Source organism: Lynx canadensis, chromosome A2, assembly GCF_007474595.2.
Source record: "Lynx canadensis isolate LIC74 chromosome A2, mLynCan4.pri.v2, whole genome shotgun sequence".
Lineage (NCBI taxonomy): Eukaryota > Metazoa > Chordata > Mammalia > Carnivora > Felidae > Lynx > Lynx canadensis.
Genome location: NC_044304.2, coordinates 80,675,396 through 80,691,384, shown reverse-complemented (window position 1 = coordinate 80,691,384; position 15,989 = coordinate 80,675,396). Strand labels below are relative to the sequence as shown.

At 40.5% G+C, this 15,989-nt stretch overlaps 2 protein-coding genes across 4 annotated transcripts in view; one reads left to right on the top strand and one right to left on the bottom strand.

Annotated features, from left to right (window-relative positions):
* Positions 1 to 461: 461 nt before the first annotated feature.
* PMPCB (peptidase, mitochondrial processing subunit beta) lies at positions 462 to 15,730 on the top strand. Its single transcript, XM_030307803.1, has 13 exons — positions 462 to 578; positions 1,531 to 1,671; positions 2,572 to 2,658; positions 2,989 to 3,118; positions 7,541 to 7,739; positions 8,112 to 8,191; positions 10,761 to 10,873; positions 12,112 to 12,255; positions 13,066 to 13,226; positions 14,622 to 14,707; positions 15,036 to 15,124; positions 15,285 to 15,360; positions 15,455 to 15,730. Exons 1-13 carry the CDS (start codon positions 480 to 482, stop codon positions 15,517 to 15,519), a joined length of 1,470 nt encoding a protein of 489 aa, XP_030163663.1. The 5' UTR covers positions 462 to 479; the 3' UTR covers positions 15,520 to 15,730.
* The window catches only part of DNAJC2 (DnaJ heat shock protein family (Hsp40) member C2), a 37,505-nt gene continuing 36,974 nt past the window's right edge, over positions 15,459 to 15,989 (bottom strand). For all 3 annotated transcript variants that reach the window (XM_030307800.1, XM_030307801.1, XM_030307802.1), the window contains one exon: positions 15,459 to 15,864. In XM_030307800.1, coding sequence (XP_030163660.1) covers positions 15,790 to 15,864 — 75 coding nt within the window. In that variant the 3' untranslated portion in view covers positions 15,459 to 15,789. The remainder of the gene's footprint in view (positions 15,865 to 15,989) is intronic.

Here is a 15,989-nt window from a genome sequence, read left to right as displayed (position 1 = left end):
ATCAGTATTGCACTATATGCGAAGTAATTTGGATGTAAGTTAAAAAAAAAAAAAAAAGCATAGAGAAAAAAAAAAAGAGGGACTAAGGGTCAACAATGGCACATCCTTCCCTCCTCTCAGTACGCTGGTCTCTCCCAATAGATGCTTCCTTAAGGACAGTGAGTTCTGGATCCTATTCCACTTTATCCAATCAATTGCAGCCATCAATAGGATAATAGGTCTCACCAGGTTACCTTTAACGCCTCCACATTTGTGTCTCGCACTCCGTAGGCGATCTAAGTAACTGATAATACAGGAACTCCTACAGACTCCCTAATTCGTGTCATTAGGGGCTTACAGCTCAGCACAAGGCCCAGCTCTGTTTCTTCCGTGACCGCTTCGAAGAGTGTCATTTCCATCTTGGCCACAAGGTGGAGCCCACCTACTTTGGGACATCAGGTCACGACCCCGGAAGCATATCCTCCCGGTCTCCAACCGAGATGGCGGCAGCGGCGGCCAGATGGGTGCTGTTACCTGCGGCCCGGCGGCGGCTTTGGGGTTTCACGGAGAGGCTTCTGGTTGGAGGCGCTGCCAGGAGGGTGAGCTTCTTTCCACTTGTCTGGGTGTCGCGTGAGACACGGCCTTTGCCGCCGGACCCCGCACGGCGGAGCTGAGTCACGGGCCCCCGGCCCAGCGGCGGAGTCGGCGCCCCACACTCCCACGGCTCGTGGGGAACCAGGGGGCAGGGGATGCTGAATGCCCGCTGGGGATGAGCTGGCCTTGGTCACCCGCCGCGCGTGACCTGCTAGTGAAGCGTGGGATGACACCGGTTGCTGGCGTCTTTCCCGGCAGTTGCCCAGGAGTCGTAAAGAGTGCGTGTTGATTACTAAAAGCACAGTGGTTGCAAATGGGGAGAAATTAAAAAGTGAGACGAGAGTTCTTTTTGTCTAAGGCCGAGTTTCATCCTCAGCTTCCTGCGAACCCCGGAGTAGCCAAAGGAAAGTTTTGTCTGTGTATATATTTTTCTCATGATAACCTCTAGCTTTCTCCAAGGTATGTGGGAGGGACTTTAACGTGTGTTTAAAGGAAAAGAAAAATTGCCGACAGGCGAATGGTCCGTAGTCAACAAATCTTTCAGCCAGGGTAGATCTTGAGCATCTGGCCTTCTTCCTATCTTCTGTTTTTCTACCTTTTCCAAAACGTATTGCTTTTCTTGAACAGTGAAAACCTAAATCTCATTCCTTTATAGTGTATACATATTTTTATATTTTTCTCTCCCTTCATTGTCTCCCCCGTCCCGTTTCCTCTATAATGAATATTAAGCTTTTCTAGAAGAGGTACTGAAGTAAAAACAGTTTCTCTCTGTGTAATGACAATAGCTGCTTGTTTTCCCTAAGGCAAAGGCATGTTTGCAGTCTTGTTGCTGGCTTTAGGAGAGTGGTTAAGGAAAGTTCCTAAGCCAAGCAAAGGGGTGGGTCTCACTGGAACAAAAGTTAAAATCAGAATAGTGATGTTTTGCTTCCTCTCTCCCACTCCTTCACCCCCAACCAGTCATTATATTTTGGAGGGAACAGATGGAGAAATACACAGGCTGCTACACAGGTTGTTCTGAACGTTCCTGAAACGCGAGTAACACGTTTGGACAACGGACTCAGAGTGGCCTCTGAAGACTCTGGGCTCTCAACATGCACCGTAAGTGATTCCAGCAACCACTGTTTAGTTGTTAGGCACTTAGGAAAGGGCAAATGTTTATTTTAATCTAAGCTTTTTGTTGGATGGTGGTTGAAAAATAGGGGCAGTTCTTTGGCCTTGACAGGTGACTCTCATTTGTGAATCTTTCTTCCAGTGATACTTCCATACTGGATCTATATGTACTTTGTTTAAGGGTCTGCATCTGGTTCCTGCAGCCAGTTGTGTTGTTTGTTGTTAGTAGTGTTCATAATGAAAGAAGTACCTTCTCTAGGCTACTCTGTGCCAGCTGTTTTTGCATATATTGTCTTATGTGATCTTTAATTTTTAAACTTTTTTTTTAAAGTAATTGCTACATCCAACGTGAGGCTCAAACTTACAACCCCAAGATCAGTAGTCAGATGCTCCACTGACTGAGCCAGCCAGGTGTCCTCTATTTGATTTTTAAAATAGTTCTTTGTAGTAGGCACCAGCACACCCATTTTACCATTAAGGGTCAAGTTCAGAGAAGTTAAATGGTTTTGTTCAAGTCACACAGCTAATACATGACAGAGCCAGGATTTGAACCTAGGTTTTTCTGACAGTCTCTGATGCTCTTCTATATATTATAGTTGTTAATTGGCTGTAGTAACAAGGGGCTAAAAATCTGGGTCCTCCATGAAACTGGCAAGTAGTATTTTAGCACTCACCGGTAGACTGATCATCAACATTTTTAAATCTCCTAGTTCTTAGGAATGTGTTGTCAATCCACTCAAGTCAAGAAGACTTTAGTGCTAAGACTGGAAAGCATTTGTTTAAAAAAAAAAAAAAAAAAAAAAGGAAGGAGACTGCTCCCTCTATACCTCTGTCCCCCCAGAAGAAAGAAAGTGATGTTTTATTTAATTTTTTCTTGATTGTATTCAGGTTGGGCTCTGGATTGATGCCGGAAGTCGGTATGAAAATGAGAAGAATAATGGCACAGCTCACTTTTTGGAGCATATGGCTTTCAAGGTAAGTTGTAAGACTTTATAAAAAAGCATTTTCTTTAAGAGCCATTAAGCACAATATCTCATTCTAAGGGAAGGAGAACTACTTCAGTAGTATAGTGTAATTTATTTATTTTAATCTTTTCTTCTTTCCAGAATAATTACCTGAAATACTGACCGTCCTGTAGAGTTGATGTCAGGGTCATCTGAAAGTATACACCACTGATGCACTTTAGGAATCAGATTTGCTCCTTGCATGAAACTGACATGGCTTATGTCCTCATATTCATTGCCTGAAGTCCTTAGAATAGATGAGAGATAAAGGAAGGTATCATAATTTTCTTTTCTGTTTCAGGGCACCAAAAAGAGATCCCAGTTAGATCTGGAACTTGAGATTGAAAACATGGGTGCTCATCTCAATGCCTATACCTCCAGAGAGCAGACTGTATATTATGCCAAAGCATTCTCTAAAGATTTGCCAAGAGGTATTGTTATTATGTACACTGCAGATGGGTAATTTTCACAAGAGTTCAAAAATAACCTAGTACTGGTTTTATTATGTCTGTTGTGAAACCCCCAGAAATGTGAAAAAAATGAACCAAACTATGTGGGGGAGGTGGGTACCTATTTTTTCCTCCAAATATGACAAATGATATCAAACAGTTGTAGGGTGCAAGACTTGTGCCAACCTGGCTTAGTCAGTTGAATGTCTGACTTGTTTTTGGCTCAGGTCATGATCTCAGGGTTATGGGATTGAATCTCATATTGGGCTTCATGCTTGGTATGGAGCCCGCTTAGGATTCTCATTCTCTCTCACCCCCTCTCTCTCCCCCTCTCCCTCCCCCTCTCCCCCCCTGCCCCCTCTCCCCCCTCCCTCCCTCCCCCTCCCCCCTCCTTCCCCCTCCCCCTTCCTTCCCCCTCCCCCTCCCTCCCCCTCTCCCCCCCTCCCCCCTCCCTCCCCCTCTCCCCCCTCCCCCCTACCCCTCCTTCCCCCTCCCTCCCCCCTCCCTCCCTCCCCCTCCTTCTCCCTCCCTCCCTCTGACAGTCTCTGATGTTCTGTATATTATAGTTGTTAATTGGCTGTAGTAACAAGGGGCTAAAAATCCCTCTCCCTCTACCTCACTCTGTATCTTTCCCTCTTTTTTCCCCACTCCCCCTCTGTCCTTTCTTCTTGTGCTTTTTCTCTCAAAAAAAAAAAAAAAAGTTTTTCTCCAGAGCCATTCCTGTGTAGGGAAATATTTTTAGTTGTATCCAGTTTACTGCCTACCTTTTTCCCTCTCACTTTATCACTGTGGACTACTGGGCTTTTTAAAATTTTTATTTATTTTTTTAAATGTTTATTTTTGAAGGGGAGAGAGAGTGCGAGTGGGGGAGGGGTAGAGAGAGAGGGAGACACAGAATCTGAAGCAGGCTCCAGGCTCTGAGCTGTCAGCACAGAGTCCAACATGGGGTTTGAACTCCTGAACCCTGAGATCATGACCTGAGCCAAAGCTGGACGCTTAACCAACTGAGCCACCCAGGCATTCCTACTGGGCTTTTTTTTTTTTTTTTTTTTAAACAAAACTCTCTTATCTTTACTGCATTTGCACATTTTAGTTCTTCATCTTGGAGTACACTTCTTTGTTATTTTCCTTTCTATTAATTTTTTAAAAATTCAACTTAGAATTAATAAACACCTAAGAAAACAGTTCACACATTTCTCTTGGTTGCATCTGGCACCCACTGATGTGTTCTCTGTATTTGAACTTGTTCTGTTTTGTTTGGATTCCACATGCAGAAGATTTGTCTTTTTGTCTGAGGTATTTGTCTTTTTCTGTCTCACTTCATTTTGCATGATGCCCTGTAAGTCCATCCTTGTTGTAGCAGATGACAAGATTTCATTCTTTTTTTGTGGTTGAATAATAGTCCATTATAGAGTATTGCATTCCACAGTTTCTTTATCCATTCTTCCACTGATGGACACAGAGGTTGTTTCCATATCTTGGCTATTATAAATTATATGCTGCAGTAAACATGGGGGTGCGTAGATCTTTCTGAGTTAGTGTTTTCATTTTCTTTGGATAAATACCTAGAAGTGGAATTGCTGGGTCTTCTAGTATCTTTTATTTTTAGTTTTTTTTTTTTTTTCAACGTTTATTTATTTTTGGGACAGAGAGAGACAGAGCATGAACGGGGGAGGGGCAGAGAGAGAGGGAGACACAGAATCGGAAGCAGGCTCCAGGCTCTGAGCCATCAGCCCAGAGCCCGACGCGGGGCTCGAACTCACGGACCGCGAGATCGTGACCTGGCTGAAGTCGGACGCTGAACCGACTGCGCCACCCAGGCGCCCCTATTTTTAGTTTTTTTTTTAAGGAACCTCCGTACTTTTACAAAGTAATTGCACCAATTTACAGTCCCACCAACAGTACACAAAGGTTTCCCTTTCTTCATATCCTTGTCAGTACTTGTTACTTTGTCTTTTTTGTTAATAGTGATTCTGATAGGTGTCAGGTGTTATCTCATTGTGGTTTTGATTGGCGTTTCCCTGATGATGAATGATGTTGAGCATCTTTTCTTGTGCTTTTGGCCATCTGTCATCTTTGGAAAAATGTTTATTGATACCTTCCCATTTTGTTTTAAGTGTTTTGTTTTTTTTTTTTAAGTTTATTTTGAGAGCCAAGAATGTGTGATTATGAGTAGGGGAGGGGCAGAGAGAGAGAATCCCAAGCTCAGGGCTCCAACTCATGAACCGTGGGATCATGACCTGAGCCAAAATCAAGAGTTGGACATTTAACCAACTGAACCACCCAGGTGCCCCTTGATTATACATCAGTATAGGTGTATTACAAATTTTTTTTAAGTTTATTTATTTTGAGAGAGAGAATTGGAGCATGGCTAGGGGAGGGGGAGGGAGGGAGAGAGGGGGAGAGAGAGAGAGAGAGTGAGAGAGAATGAGAATGAGAATCCCAAGCAGTCTCTGTACCAGCAGCATGGAGCCTGACTCGGAGTTTGAACTCATGAACCATAAAATCATAACTGGGCCAAAACCAAGAGTCAGGTGATTTACGAACTGAGTCATCCAGGTGCCCCACTGTATTACAAATTGAATACATGTATTGCAATACTAATACACATACTAACAAAATTTTTTTTTTAATGTCTATTTTTGAGAGAGAGTGTGAATGAGTGTGAGTGGGGGAGGGGCAGAGAGAGAGAGGGAGACACAGAATCTGAAGCAGGCTCCAGGCTCTGAGCTGCCAGCACAGACCCTAATGCAGGTCTTGAACTAATGAACAGGGAGATTATGACCTGAGCCGAAGTCGGATGCTTAACTGACTGAGCCACCCAGGCGCCCGTTAATACACATAATATTAAATATACATTAAAAAGAAAGATTCTAATTAAAACATAAACTCCAGGAGATACGAACTTCCACTTGAGCAAATACTGTCTAGACTACCAATCCCGTATTACAAGAGAGTCTTCACACGGGATTCCTTATCCTTCTGTCTGTCTTTGGCCTTTTCATCACCCGTCATGGCTTTTGGTTCTTATGTGGACAGAGTTTTTATTTGGTTTTATATTTTTTCCCTTTGGTCATGATCTCTGCAACTGGCTTGCTTTGGTCTAGCAATCTGTTTCAGCATGTTGGGCAATCTACAGGTAATTATAGGAGGTTATTGATACTCGAACATAATTGCTTTGGAGACAAGGCCCCTTAAAGCGAATCTAAACGAGGAACAAAAGTTTGCAGTAGAGTAAAAAAAAGAAACTAAAGATTATTCATGTTTTATATTTGTTAAAATTTAGATTGTGATTGCAACTATGTACTAGTTCTTTTTTTTTTTTTTTTTTAAGTTTATTTACTATTGAGAGCACGTGAGAAGGGGAGGGTTGGAGACAGGGAAAGAGAGATTCCCAAGTAGGCTCCCCACTGATACCACTGAGCCAGATGTGGGGCTTGAACCTATAAACTTTGAGATCATGACCTGAGCTGAAACCAAGAATTGGACACTTGACCAACTGAACCACCCAGATGCCCCTGTATGAATTCTTTTTTTTTTTAATTATTGCTATTTTTTTTAATGTTTATTTTTGAAAGAGAGCGTGAGCAGGGGAGGGACAGAAAGAGAGGGAGGCAAGAATACGAGGCAGGCTCCAGGTTCTGAGCTGTCAGCACAGAACCCGACAAGGGGCTCGAACTTATGAACCGCGAGATCATGACCTGAGCCAAAGTCGGACACTTAACCGACTGAGCCACCCAGGCACCCTGCCCCTGTACAAATAGGTTAGGTTTTTCCTTTTTGGAGAAGTATGTAATTTTATAGCATCATATAGCATCCTTGAGTTCACTTTGGGCTTTTTGCAAATTTGGGTCATTCTTATATAAATAATTTGAGGGCTTAATCACTTTTTCCCAAGGGTCACTTTTAATCCTTTGATAGCAATAGGTATCTTTTTTGGGATACCTATCCTTTTCTTCACATGTTAACTTTCCATCTCTGTTAGATTATGGCATGTACTGGCTTGTTTGTATAGCAGCATCATGGCTGTGGGGACTGGGGTAGCAAATATTTGGGTGCTGTGGATCCTCTGTACCTACCTAGTTTTTTTTATACAGAAAATTTTCTATTTTTTAAAATTTTCATACAGAACACTATACACTTGGGTTATGTTTGAAGTGGTAGAGTCATTACAAGTGTTGTGGAGACCTCGGATAAATTTAGGAATTTTCCCCAAGTTCTTTACCACAGGGGTTTATATTTTATATTTTTAATTTTAATGGGAGTAAATTTGTTTCTTCCTGGCTTAATCATTTAGTCAAAATTGAATGATGGTCAGTATCATGGTTTCTGATACTAGTTTAATAGATCTTAATATTGAAAATTAAGACTCTTCGTGTTTCTTCTTGTTTTATTTTTAATTAGCTGTAGAAATTCTTGCCGATATAATACAAAACAGTACATTGGGAGAAGCAGAGATTGAACGTGAACGTGGAGTCATCCTTAGGGAGATGCAGGAAGTTGAAACCAATTTACAGGAAGTTGTTTTTGATTATCTTCATGCCACAGCTTATCAAAATACTGCACTTGGACGGACTATTTTGGGTCCAACTGAAAACATCAAGTAGGTATAATTCTCAAGATATTTTTGGAGAAAAAATGATGAGTTTTGAAAATTCAGAAATATTTCAAAACATAATGTTTCCTCCCTGATAATCTGAATGAAATTGTAGTTAGCTACATTTTGGCCCCATCTAACTCCCAGGTGTCTGGGCTCTTGGATAGTACTGAAATAACAAGTGACGGTATCGGCTCTTTGTTCTTGATACAGGAAAGTTGAAATTCTTCATCTTTTGTTGATACTTGTTGTCTGTATCCTATTTCTGACTGCATTTAACTTAGAGTATTTTTAAGGTCCAATTTAATTTCAGGTATATTATATAAAGATCTGTGCTTTTTAGTTTCCTTTTATATTGCTTTTCTTTCTCCATTACAGATCTATAAATCGTAAGGACTTGGTGGATTACATAACCACACATTATAAGGGGCCAAGAATAGTACTTGCTGCTGCTGGAGGTTAGTCGATTTACATTTCTGTAACTGAATGATGAATCACAAAATTCTACTCCTGAAACCAATACTACACTATATATATATATATATATATATATATATATATATATATAAAAATATATATAACTTTACTAACTTGAGTTAACTAACTTGAATCTAAATAAAAAATAAGTAAATAAATTTCTGTAACTGTTTTAAACAGTCATAGAATGATGCACTTGCTAGTTTGATCCTGTTGGGAGAGGTCCTGGGGTTTTTTATTTAAAGAGCAAATTGTTGAGTATGCTATTTAAAGGGAATGTGGAGCACTGGAAATAGACTTTCTTCTCTTCAGTAGAAGAGGAGGTTAAAAAAACCTATTAAAAAAACAAAAACTTACAGATATGAGTGTACACACATAACTTGCAAGGAAAGGGCACATGAGCGAACTGGGAGATAATGACATTTGAAAGATAGTGTACTAGAGTATGGGAATCTCTTGAGATTTTAAATTATGTCTTGAGAACCAACTTCATCCTCGGTCAGGCATGAATTGGATATGTTACGTTGTTCATTCTTTGATTTGTTCATTCGGTAGCTCTACTAATTACTGAGAAGGGGAACTGTGCAGGGAGCTGAGAGTGTTTAAAGGGAATCCCACTATTTGAGTGGCTTCAGGGCAAGGCTTCCTTGGGGATGTTTGAAGCCAGTGAAAGAAAATTTACGTTAGATTCTGCTGGATTTCGTGGCAGTCTGAATTTAGGCAAACAGTACATTTTATTGGTTTCCAGTTTTGTTTTCACTTTGTCTTTTTAGGGCAAAACAAAGATAGATAGAGTTTTCTTTTGTGTAAATTTAATTTTTGTCTTTAGAAATGACAATAAATTAAAATTCTAGTTGCCCTAGTTAGACTTGTGAACTAATTACTTGGGAATGATGGAGAAAATGAATATGAGGGTTAAATACCTTTAACAGTTTATTCATTAGGCTCTCAAGCTAAATCGTATTACCTTTGTAATAGCCGTCAGTGCACTCTGAAATTCTGTTGTGTAAGTGTTTCTAAAATGGATGGTGCCGACTGGGAGTCCACATTTGAAACTGCCTCAGAACAGGAAGACTTAGGCCTCAATGATCACACTGGGAGGTCTCTGCCATGGTCGTTGGCACATGGACACAACGGGGTTGTTTTGGGTTTTTTTTGTAATTCATAGGCTCATTTCGACCTTGCTGAAGTAGAGTTAATGGCTTGTCCTGTATTAATTAGTATTTTGTCTTTTTAGTACATAAGTTATGATGAGCGTTACAAACAATGGCATCTTAAAATCAATGAAAAAGACCAGACCTAGCTTCATTAAAAAATTTACTGGCTCCCCTGCCTTCTGCATGAGGAGAAGTAAAGGTGTGGGAGCAGGAGCTATCTGGAATGTCTAATCAGGAGGGCAGTAGGTGAAGTTGTTAAAGCAGTGGAAGTTGGTGTTACCAGGTGCTGAGAACGGTGTGTGTGTTCATGGTTTTTCACTCTCTGGTTGTCATTCTTGGACCACCAGGGTTTCCCGTTGTTTTGTTACTGTCTGGATTGGTATCCGAGGTGGCTCTCCTAGACAGTGCTTCTGAAAACACACGGTCTTGTTTTATATCACAGATTTGTTTGGAAAATAATGGGTGTAAGTTGTGCTTTTACATTCTAAAGGAATGTTTCATATAAATAACATGACAGTATTTGTAAAAGCACTTGCACATGTCTAAGTTTGTTTCCTAAGTGTATCTTTGTGTTTAAGAATCCTTCATTGACTGAATCTGTTTGGGTCATGAGTTTGGATTAGTAACATGTTTTTTTGTTTTTGAGCGAGGTAGAGGATCCAAGTGAGTGAGGGGCGGAGAGAGAAGAGGGAAAGAGAGAATCCCATGATGGGGAGGGGGGACAGAGAGAGAGAGAGAGAAGCAGCGTTCATCTGAGGTGGGGCTCAAACCCACCACCTGTGAGATTATGATCTGAGCTGAAGTCAGATGCTTATTAACCAACTGAGCCACCCAGGTGCCCCTAGAATCTAAGTAATCCTTAAGTTTTGGATGGCCAGCAGTGAATATTTGGATAGCTCTGGATTTATTCAGAAATTTAGATGAAATTCTTTTGAATTTTGACTGCTGCATTCTGATAGCAGAGCTCAGAGAACAAAGCATATTTATGTACCCAGCCTTCTTTAAATTAGAGCTCATGTTCATATTCTTTTCTACTTTAAAAAAATTACTGAAAAGGGGCTTTTTGCTAGTTTGCATTCTAGGACCTTGAGTAACTTAATGTAACAGGATTTTATATAGAATGTATTCTCCAGCTGTTTTCTTATCCTCAGCTGTGAATTTGTTGGTATGTTAATTGTTCTACAGACTGAGAAAGCTGTGCAACCCCAAGCCTGTAACAGCAGGGCAAGTGTGCTGTCAGCTCACTCTGAAGTGGCTTTCAGTGAGTGCGAGTAGATCTTGTGTAACTTTGATCACATGATACCACCTTGAGCTTATTGTAAAGTTTGGCAGTTATTGGTCTGCTGTAGATTGTACTGCTACTAGATGTATGAAATATTTTCCTTCAATTTAGGAGTTTCCCATGATGAACTGCTTGAGTTAGCCAAGTTTCATTTTGGTGACTCTTTGTCCACACACAAAGGAGAAATACCAGCTCTGCCTCCCTGCAAATTCACAGGAAGTGAGGTAGGGCAAGCCTCCTTAGCTAGTATTTAGCCCTTTGGGTTTCTTGGGTTGTATTTATGAATGAGTGTACAAAACGTGCTTATTTTTAACAGGAGTAAAATGGAAGAAACCAGAGGCTTAAATTGAAACATAGAAAAAGGGAAAAGGATGGATTCATTTGCTTATAGTCCATATTATTTAACCACTTACTTTCCTAATAAGGAAACAAAGTTTTGAGGGGAATGTGATAATTTGGTCTTCTTGTGCTTTTTCTTTGACACTGTGCCCAGTTATGTATTGTGAGCTATAAAAGTGTTTCTATTTTTAAAACTCCCCAAATTTTGATTTTCACATCAGGTTTATTCTTCATTAAGTTCTGCCCACAGTACACTTCTGGGAGTAGCTGTTAGAGCCAGAACTTGCAGAGAATCTGCTACTTGTCAGCTGTAGCCATAAGTCTCGTTCGGAGGCCTAGTTTGCCACGTTAGGGATGGTGCTCGAAGGAAATCTATCAAAAGTGGTCTGATGTTGGCAAATGCATAGAACTGTAGCATTGGTAGGACAAAAATAAGCTTTGTGTCCCTGTTAGAAAATAGACAGTTGTGTCACGATTAGAAATTAGAATGTTCCTGATTTCTGCCAGTGAAATAATGTAGTCCTTTTTGACCAGGTAACCATCTGGTGGCTATGTATGTAGTTTTTGTTTGTTTTTTTTTTTTAAGTGTTTGAGAGCAAACATGCACATGTGGGGTGGGGGGGTGGGCAGAGAGGAGAGAGAGGATGCAGAATGCACAAACTGTGAAATCATCACCTGAGTCAAAGTCAAGAGTCAGACACTCAACTGACTAAGCCACCCAGGTGCCCCTGTAGTATTTCAATTGCAGATCTTTTGGTGAAGTTTTCTTTCCAGAACTCAAGAAATCTTTCTGGATTAGACTGTTCAATGTAATGAGGCATGATGTGTTTCTTTCCTGTTAAGCCTGTTACACAGTGGCAGTCTTTTTTTTTTTTTTCCCCCAAGTTTATTTTGAGAAAGAGAGGGTGTAATTATAATTAGCAGGGCAGGGGCAGAGAGGGGGAGGGAATCCCAAGCAGGCTCTGCACTGTCAGCACAGAGCCTGACGCGGGGCTCAATCTCCCAAACTGAGATCATGACCTGGGCTGAAACCAAGAGTCGAACGCTTAAATGACTGAGGCATCCAGGCGCCCCTATACACAGGCAGTCTTCACTAGAGTTGTGCTTTCTTTGTTTTAACTAGATTCGAGTGAGGGATGACAAGATGCCTTTGGCACATCTTGCAATAGCTGTTGAGGCTGTTGGTTGGGCACATCCAGATACAATATGTCTCATGGTTGCAAACACACTCATTGGCAACTGGGATCGCTCTTTTGGAGGAGGAATGGTAAGTGATTTTAAGAATAATTTTCCATAATAAATGTCAAGGCAGAACTCTGTCTTGTGAATGGACTTTTAAAATACAGACTGATCCTGGAGTGCATCCTGGGCTGGGAAAGATTTTTGTGTGTGTCCTAAGTATGTAAGTTGGATAATTAGCAAAATTTGAAGAAGGATAGAATTCACTAATAGTACCATTATCAGTGTTAATATTCTAGTTTTAATAATTGTTTTGATGTTAATCTCCTTGGGTTTTAGAAGTGTACACAAAACATCACATCTCTCAAACAGTTGAAAAAATATGTTAAAGAGGAGGATAAAGCAAACATGGTAAAATAACAGTTGTTAGAGAATTTGGATAAAGGAATTCCTCATACTGTTTTTGTACCTTTTCTGTCTGAAATTACTTCAAAATATAAAGTATGTTTGTACTCAAGGATTTCAACAAAATATACTTTATATAAACATCGTAGGCTTCACATGCAATAGAATTTGAAATCTTTAAGCATACACAGCGAGGAGCCCTACAAATTGGGTTGGTAACGGGAATGAATTATTTTAGAATTGGTGCAGCTGCTATGTTAATTACAAGGATTCATTGCTTTTACGTTGTGAATTTCTCTGGGGGTACACTGGGCTGGTGAGAGAAGTATTGTTCTTAGTCTCATTGAATTTTAACTTCATATTGAGATGCCGCTAGATAAAACGGAGACACAGCTTCTCAGGGCATTCACTATTTGCCACAGAACTCATTTTGCTTTCTGGTAATTTGGGCACGTATACCTACAGTTCTCTTGGACAATTTTTTTCGTTACAGAATCTATCTAGTAAGCTGGCCCAGCTCACCTGTCACGGCAACCTCTGTCATAGCTTCCAGTCTTTCAACACGTCCTACACAGATACAGGATTATGGGGCATCTATATGGTTTGTGAACCGGCCACCATTGCAGATATGCTACATGTTGTTCAGAAAGAATGGTGAGAAAATAAATCTTGTTTAGAATTCACACTGTTTTTAAGTTTACGTATTTATTTTGAGAGAGTGAGAGCGAGCAGGGGAGAGGCAGAAAGAGGGAAAGAATCCAAGCAGGCTCCGCATCAATGTCAGCACAGAGCCCAACACAGGGCTATCTCACAAACCATGAGATCATGACCTGTGCTGAAATCAAGAGTCGGACACGTGACCAACTAGGGCACCCAGGCATCCCTAGAATTCATGTTTTTACACTGTTGACTAGTTTTGATGGTGATAACTAGCATTTAGTCAAGAGAAGACTAAATAGGGGCGCCTGGGTGGCTCAGTCGGTTAAGCGTCCAACTTCAACTCAGGTCATGATCTTGCAGTCTGTGAGTTCGAGCCTCGCGTCGGGCTCTGGGCTGATGGCTCAGAGCCTGGAGCCTGTTTCAGATTCTGTGTCTCCCTCTCTCTCTGACCCTCTCCCATTCATGCTCTGCCTCTGTCTCAAAAATAAACATTAAAAAAAAAATTAAAAAACTAGCTGGTCGCCATGTTTTTAAAGATCACAGATGTTTAAGTCTCATGTGAAGTTGACTTATAGAAAATTCTTAGTCTTTAAGAAGGTTACTTCAGAAAGAAGTTCCTAAAGTTTTGCAAGTTACCTGGTTTGAATGGTGGTGTTATGCAAATCTGAAGTTGCCATTGCTAAAGAAAAATGTATTGTTTTACTCAGAACCACTGCCTTGAAGCAGGAAGTTCCTCTCCTCCACCATTCTTAAATGGCTTGTATGTCTCTAAAGCTCCTCAATGGGGTGTAATTGTTAATCAGTAGGTATAAGTCAGCTGGATTCTTGTGAGAACCTAGTGGTCCACTAACCTCTCTTCTAGCAGATCAGATCCTAGTATGAGGATTAGTGAAGTCTCAAAGTGATGGTAGCATGTCTCAAAATGTGGTCAGCCTACCTTTGTGTTGTATCGAACCTCTATCTGCAATCATACTAAGGTTAAGAAAAATTAATACCAGGATAAGAATCAGTATTATTTCAGGGGTGCTGGGTGGCTCAGTCAGTTAAGCCTCCAATTTTGACTCTGGTCATGATCTCGCAGTTCGTGAGTTCAAGCCCCGCGTGGGGCTCTGTGCTGAAAGCTCAGAGCCTGGAGCCTGCTTCGGATTCTGTGTCTCCCTCTCTCTACCCATCCCCTGCTCACGCTGTCTCAAAAATAAACATTTTAAAAAAAAAGTGAAAAGCATCAGTATTATTTTAGCTTTTGTGTAGCTATTGGGATCATTAACAACTTTTCACTAAGTTGAAATCATAATTATGTGTATGTTGTGGAATAATATGTATAGCGTCTTTAAGTCATTAACTCAAAAAGTCATTTTCAAACTACTTGACATTTTGATTTGGTTTTAGGATGCGACTCTGCACAAGTGTAACAGAAAGCGAAGTTGCACGAGCCAAAAATCTTCTGAAAACAAACATGTTGTTGCAACTTGATGGTAAGAATAAAGACCTAATGGGGCGCCTGGGTGGCGCAGTCGGTTAAGCATCCGACTTCAGCCAGGTCACGATCTCGCGGTCCGTGAGTTCGAGCCCCGCGTCAGGCTCTGGGCTGATGGCTCAGAGCCTGGAGCCTGTTTCCGATTCTGTGTCTCCCTCTCTCTCTCTGCCCCTCCCCCATTCATGCTCTGTCTCTCTCTGTCCCAAAAATAAATAAACGTTGAAAAAAAAAAAATTAAAAAAAAAAAAAGAATAAAGACCTAAGTTCTATTTTTATATGGTTGATCAATATTCCAGTACCTAAGTGTTTCCTCCTCTTGTAAACAGGTTCCACTCCAATCTGTGAAGATATTGGCAGGCAAATGTTATGCTATAACAGAAGAATTCCCATCCCTGAGCTTGAAGCAAGAATTGATGTAAGTAGTGTTTAGACACTGTGAGGCTTGTACAAAAGTTCCTTGTGACAAAGCTGAAAATAGGTGTTCTAAATTCCTGCTTTAGTTCTAAAAAGTTCCAGGTACAGAATGTGTCTTTACTATGAAAAGCTCCGAATGCTAGTTATCTTCTCTATTTCAGGCTGTAAATGCAGAGATAATCCAAGAAGTGTGCACCAAATATATTTATGATAAGAGTCCAGCTCTTGCTGCTGTTGGTAAGCCTGGCTCCTTTTCTTTGAAGTACAGGGTGCCTAATGCCTAAGTACTTGTCTTTTATTCAGTTTTAACTGTTTGTCTTTTAATCCTTAGGTCCCATTGAGCAACTGCCAGACTTTAACCAGATTCGCAGTAACATGTGCTGGCTTCATGATTAAAATGCTCCTAATCAACATATTTCGACCATATATATTTATACAGCTAACAGATCTGCAAGTTTTAAGCTACCAGTCCCTCGAGAAAAAAAATATACTTGAAAATTTGAATGAAATACTGCATCAGACTTTGAAAGGCTGTAAGACCACCACAGCGAATGGTAGATAGCACACTTTGAAATTATCACTTGAAATAGAATTTTAAGAATGAAAATTTGTACAATATTTTCAGTTTTATTATAAAAATGCACACACAACAAAGATTGTCAGAAGTCATTTCTTGGCTCTACTTGCATTCAGCACTTGCTCTTGGGCAGCTTTCTTTGCTTTTACCATCTCGACGAGTTCCTAGGAAGGGAGAAAGGTGTTAGAAATTGTCAGAATTTGCATACTTTTCTGGTGTTTAGTTTGGCAGAAGTATGTAAAACATTGAAATTGGGTAAATCTGTATATTATGGTTACCACCAAAAAGG

What these genes read in the sequence shown, in the direction of transcription:
- PMPCB (XM_030307803.1), top strand. Translation starts at nt 480, where the DNA reads ATGGCGGCAGCGGCGGCCAGATGGGTGCTGTTACCTGCGGCCCGGCGG. An exon ending in CTGGGCTCTCAACATGCACC is followed by an intron (nt 1,672 to 2,571) that starts GTAAGTGATTCC and finishes GATTGTATTCAG; the next exon opens with GTTGGGCTCTGGATTGATGC. An exon ending in GCTCTTTTGGAGGAGGAATG is followed by an intron (nt 12,256 to 13,065) that starts GTAAGTGATTTT and finishes TTTTCGTTACAG; the next exon opens with AATCTATCTAGTAAGCTGGC.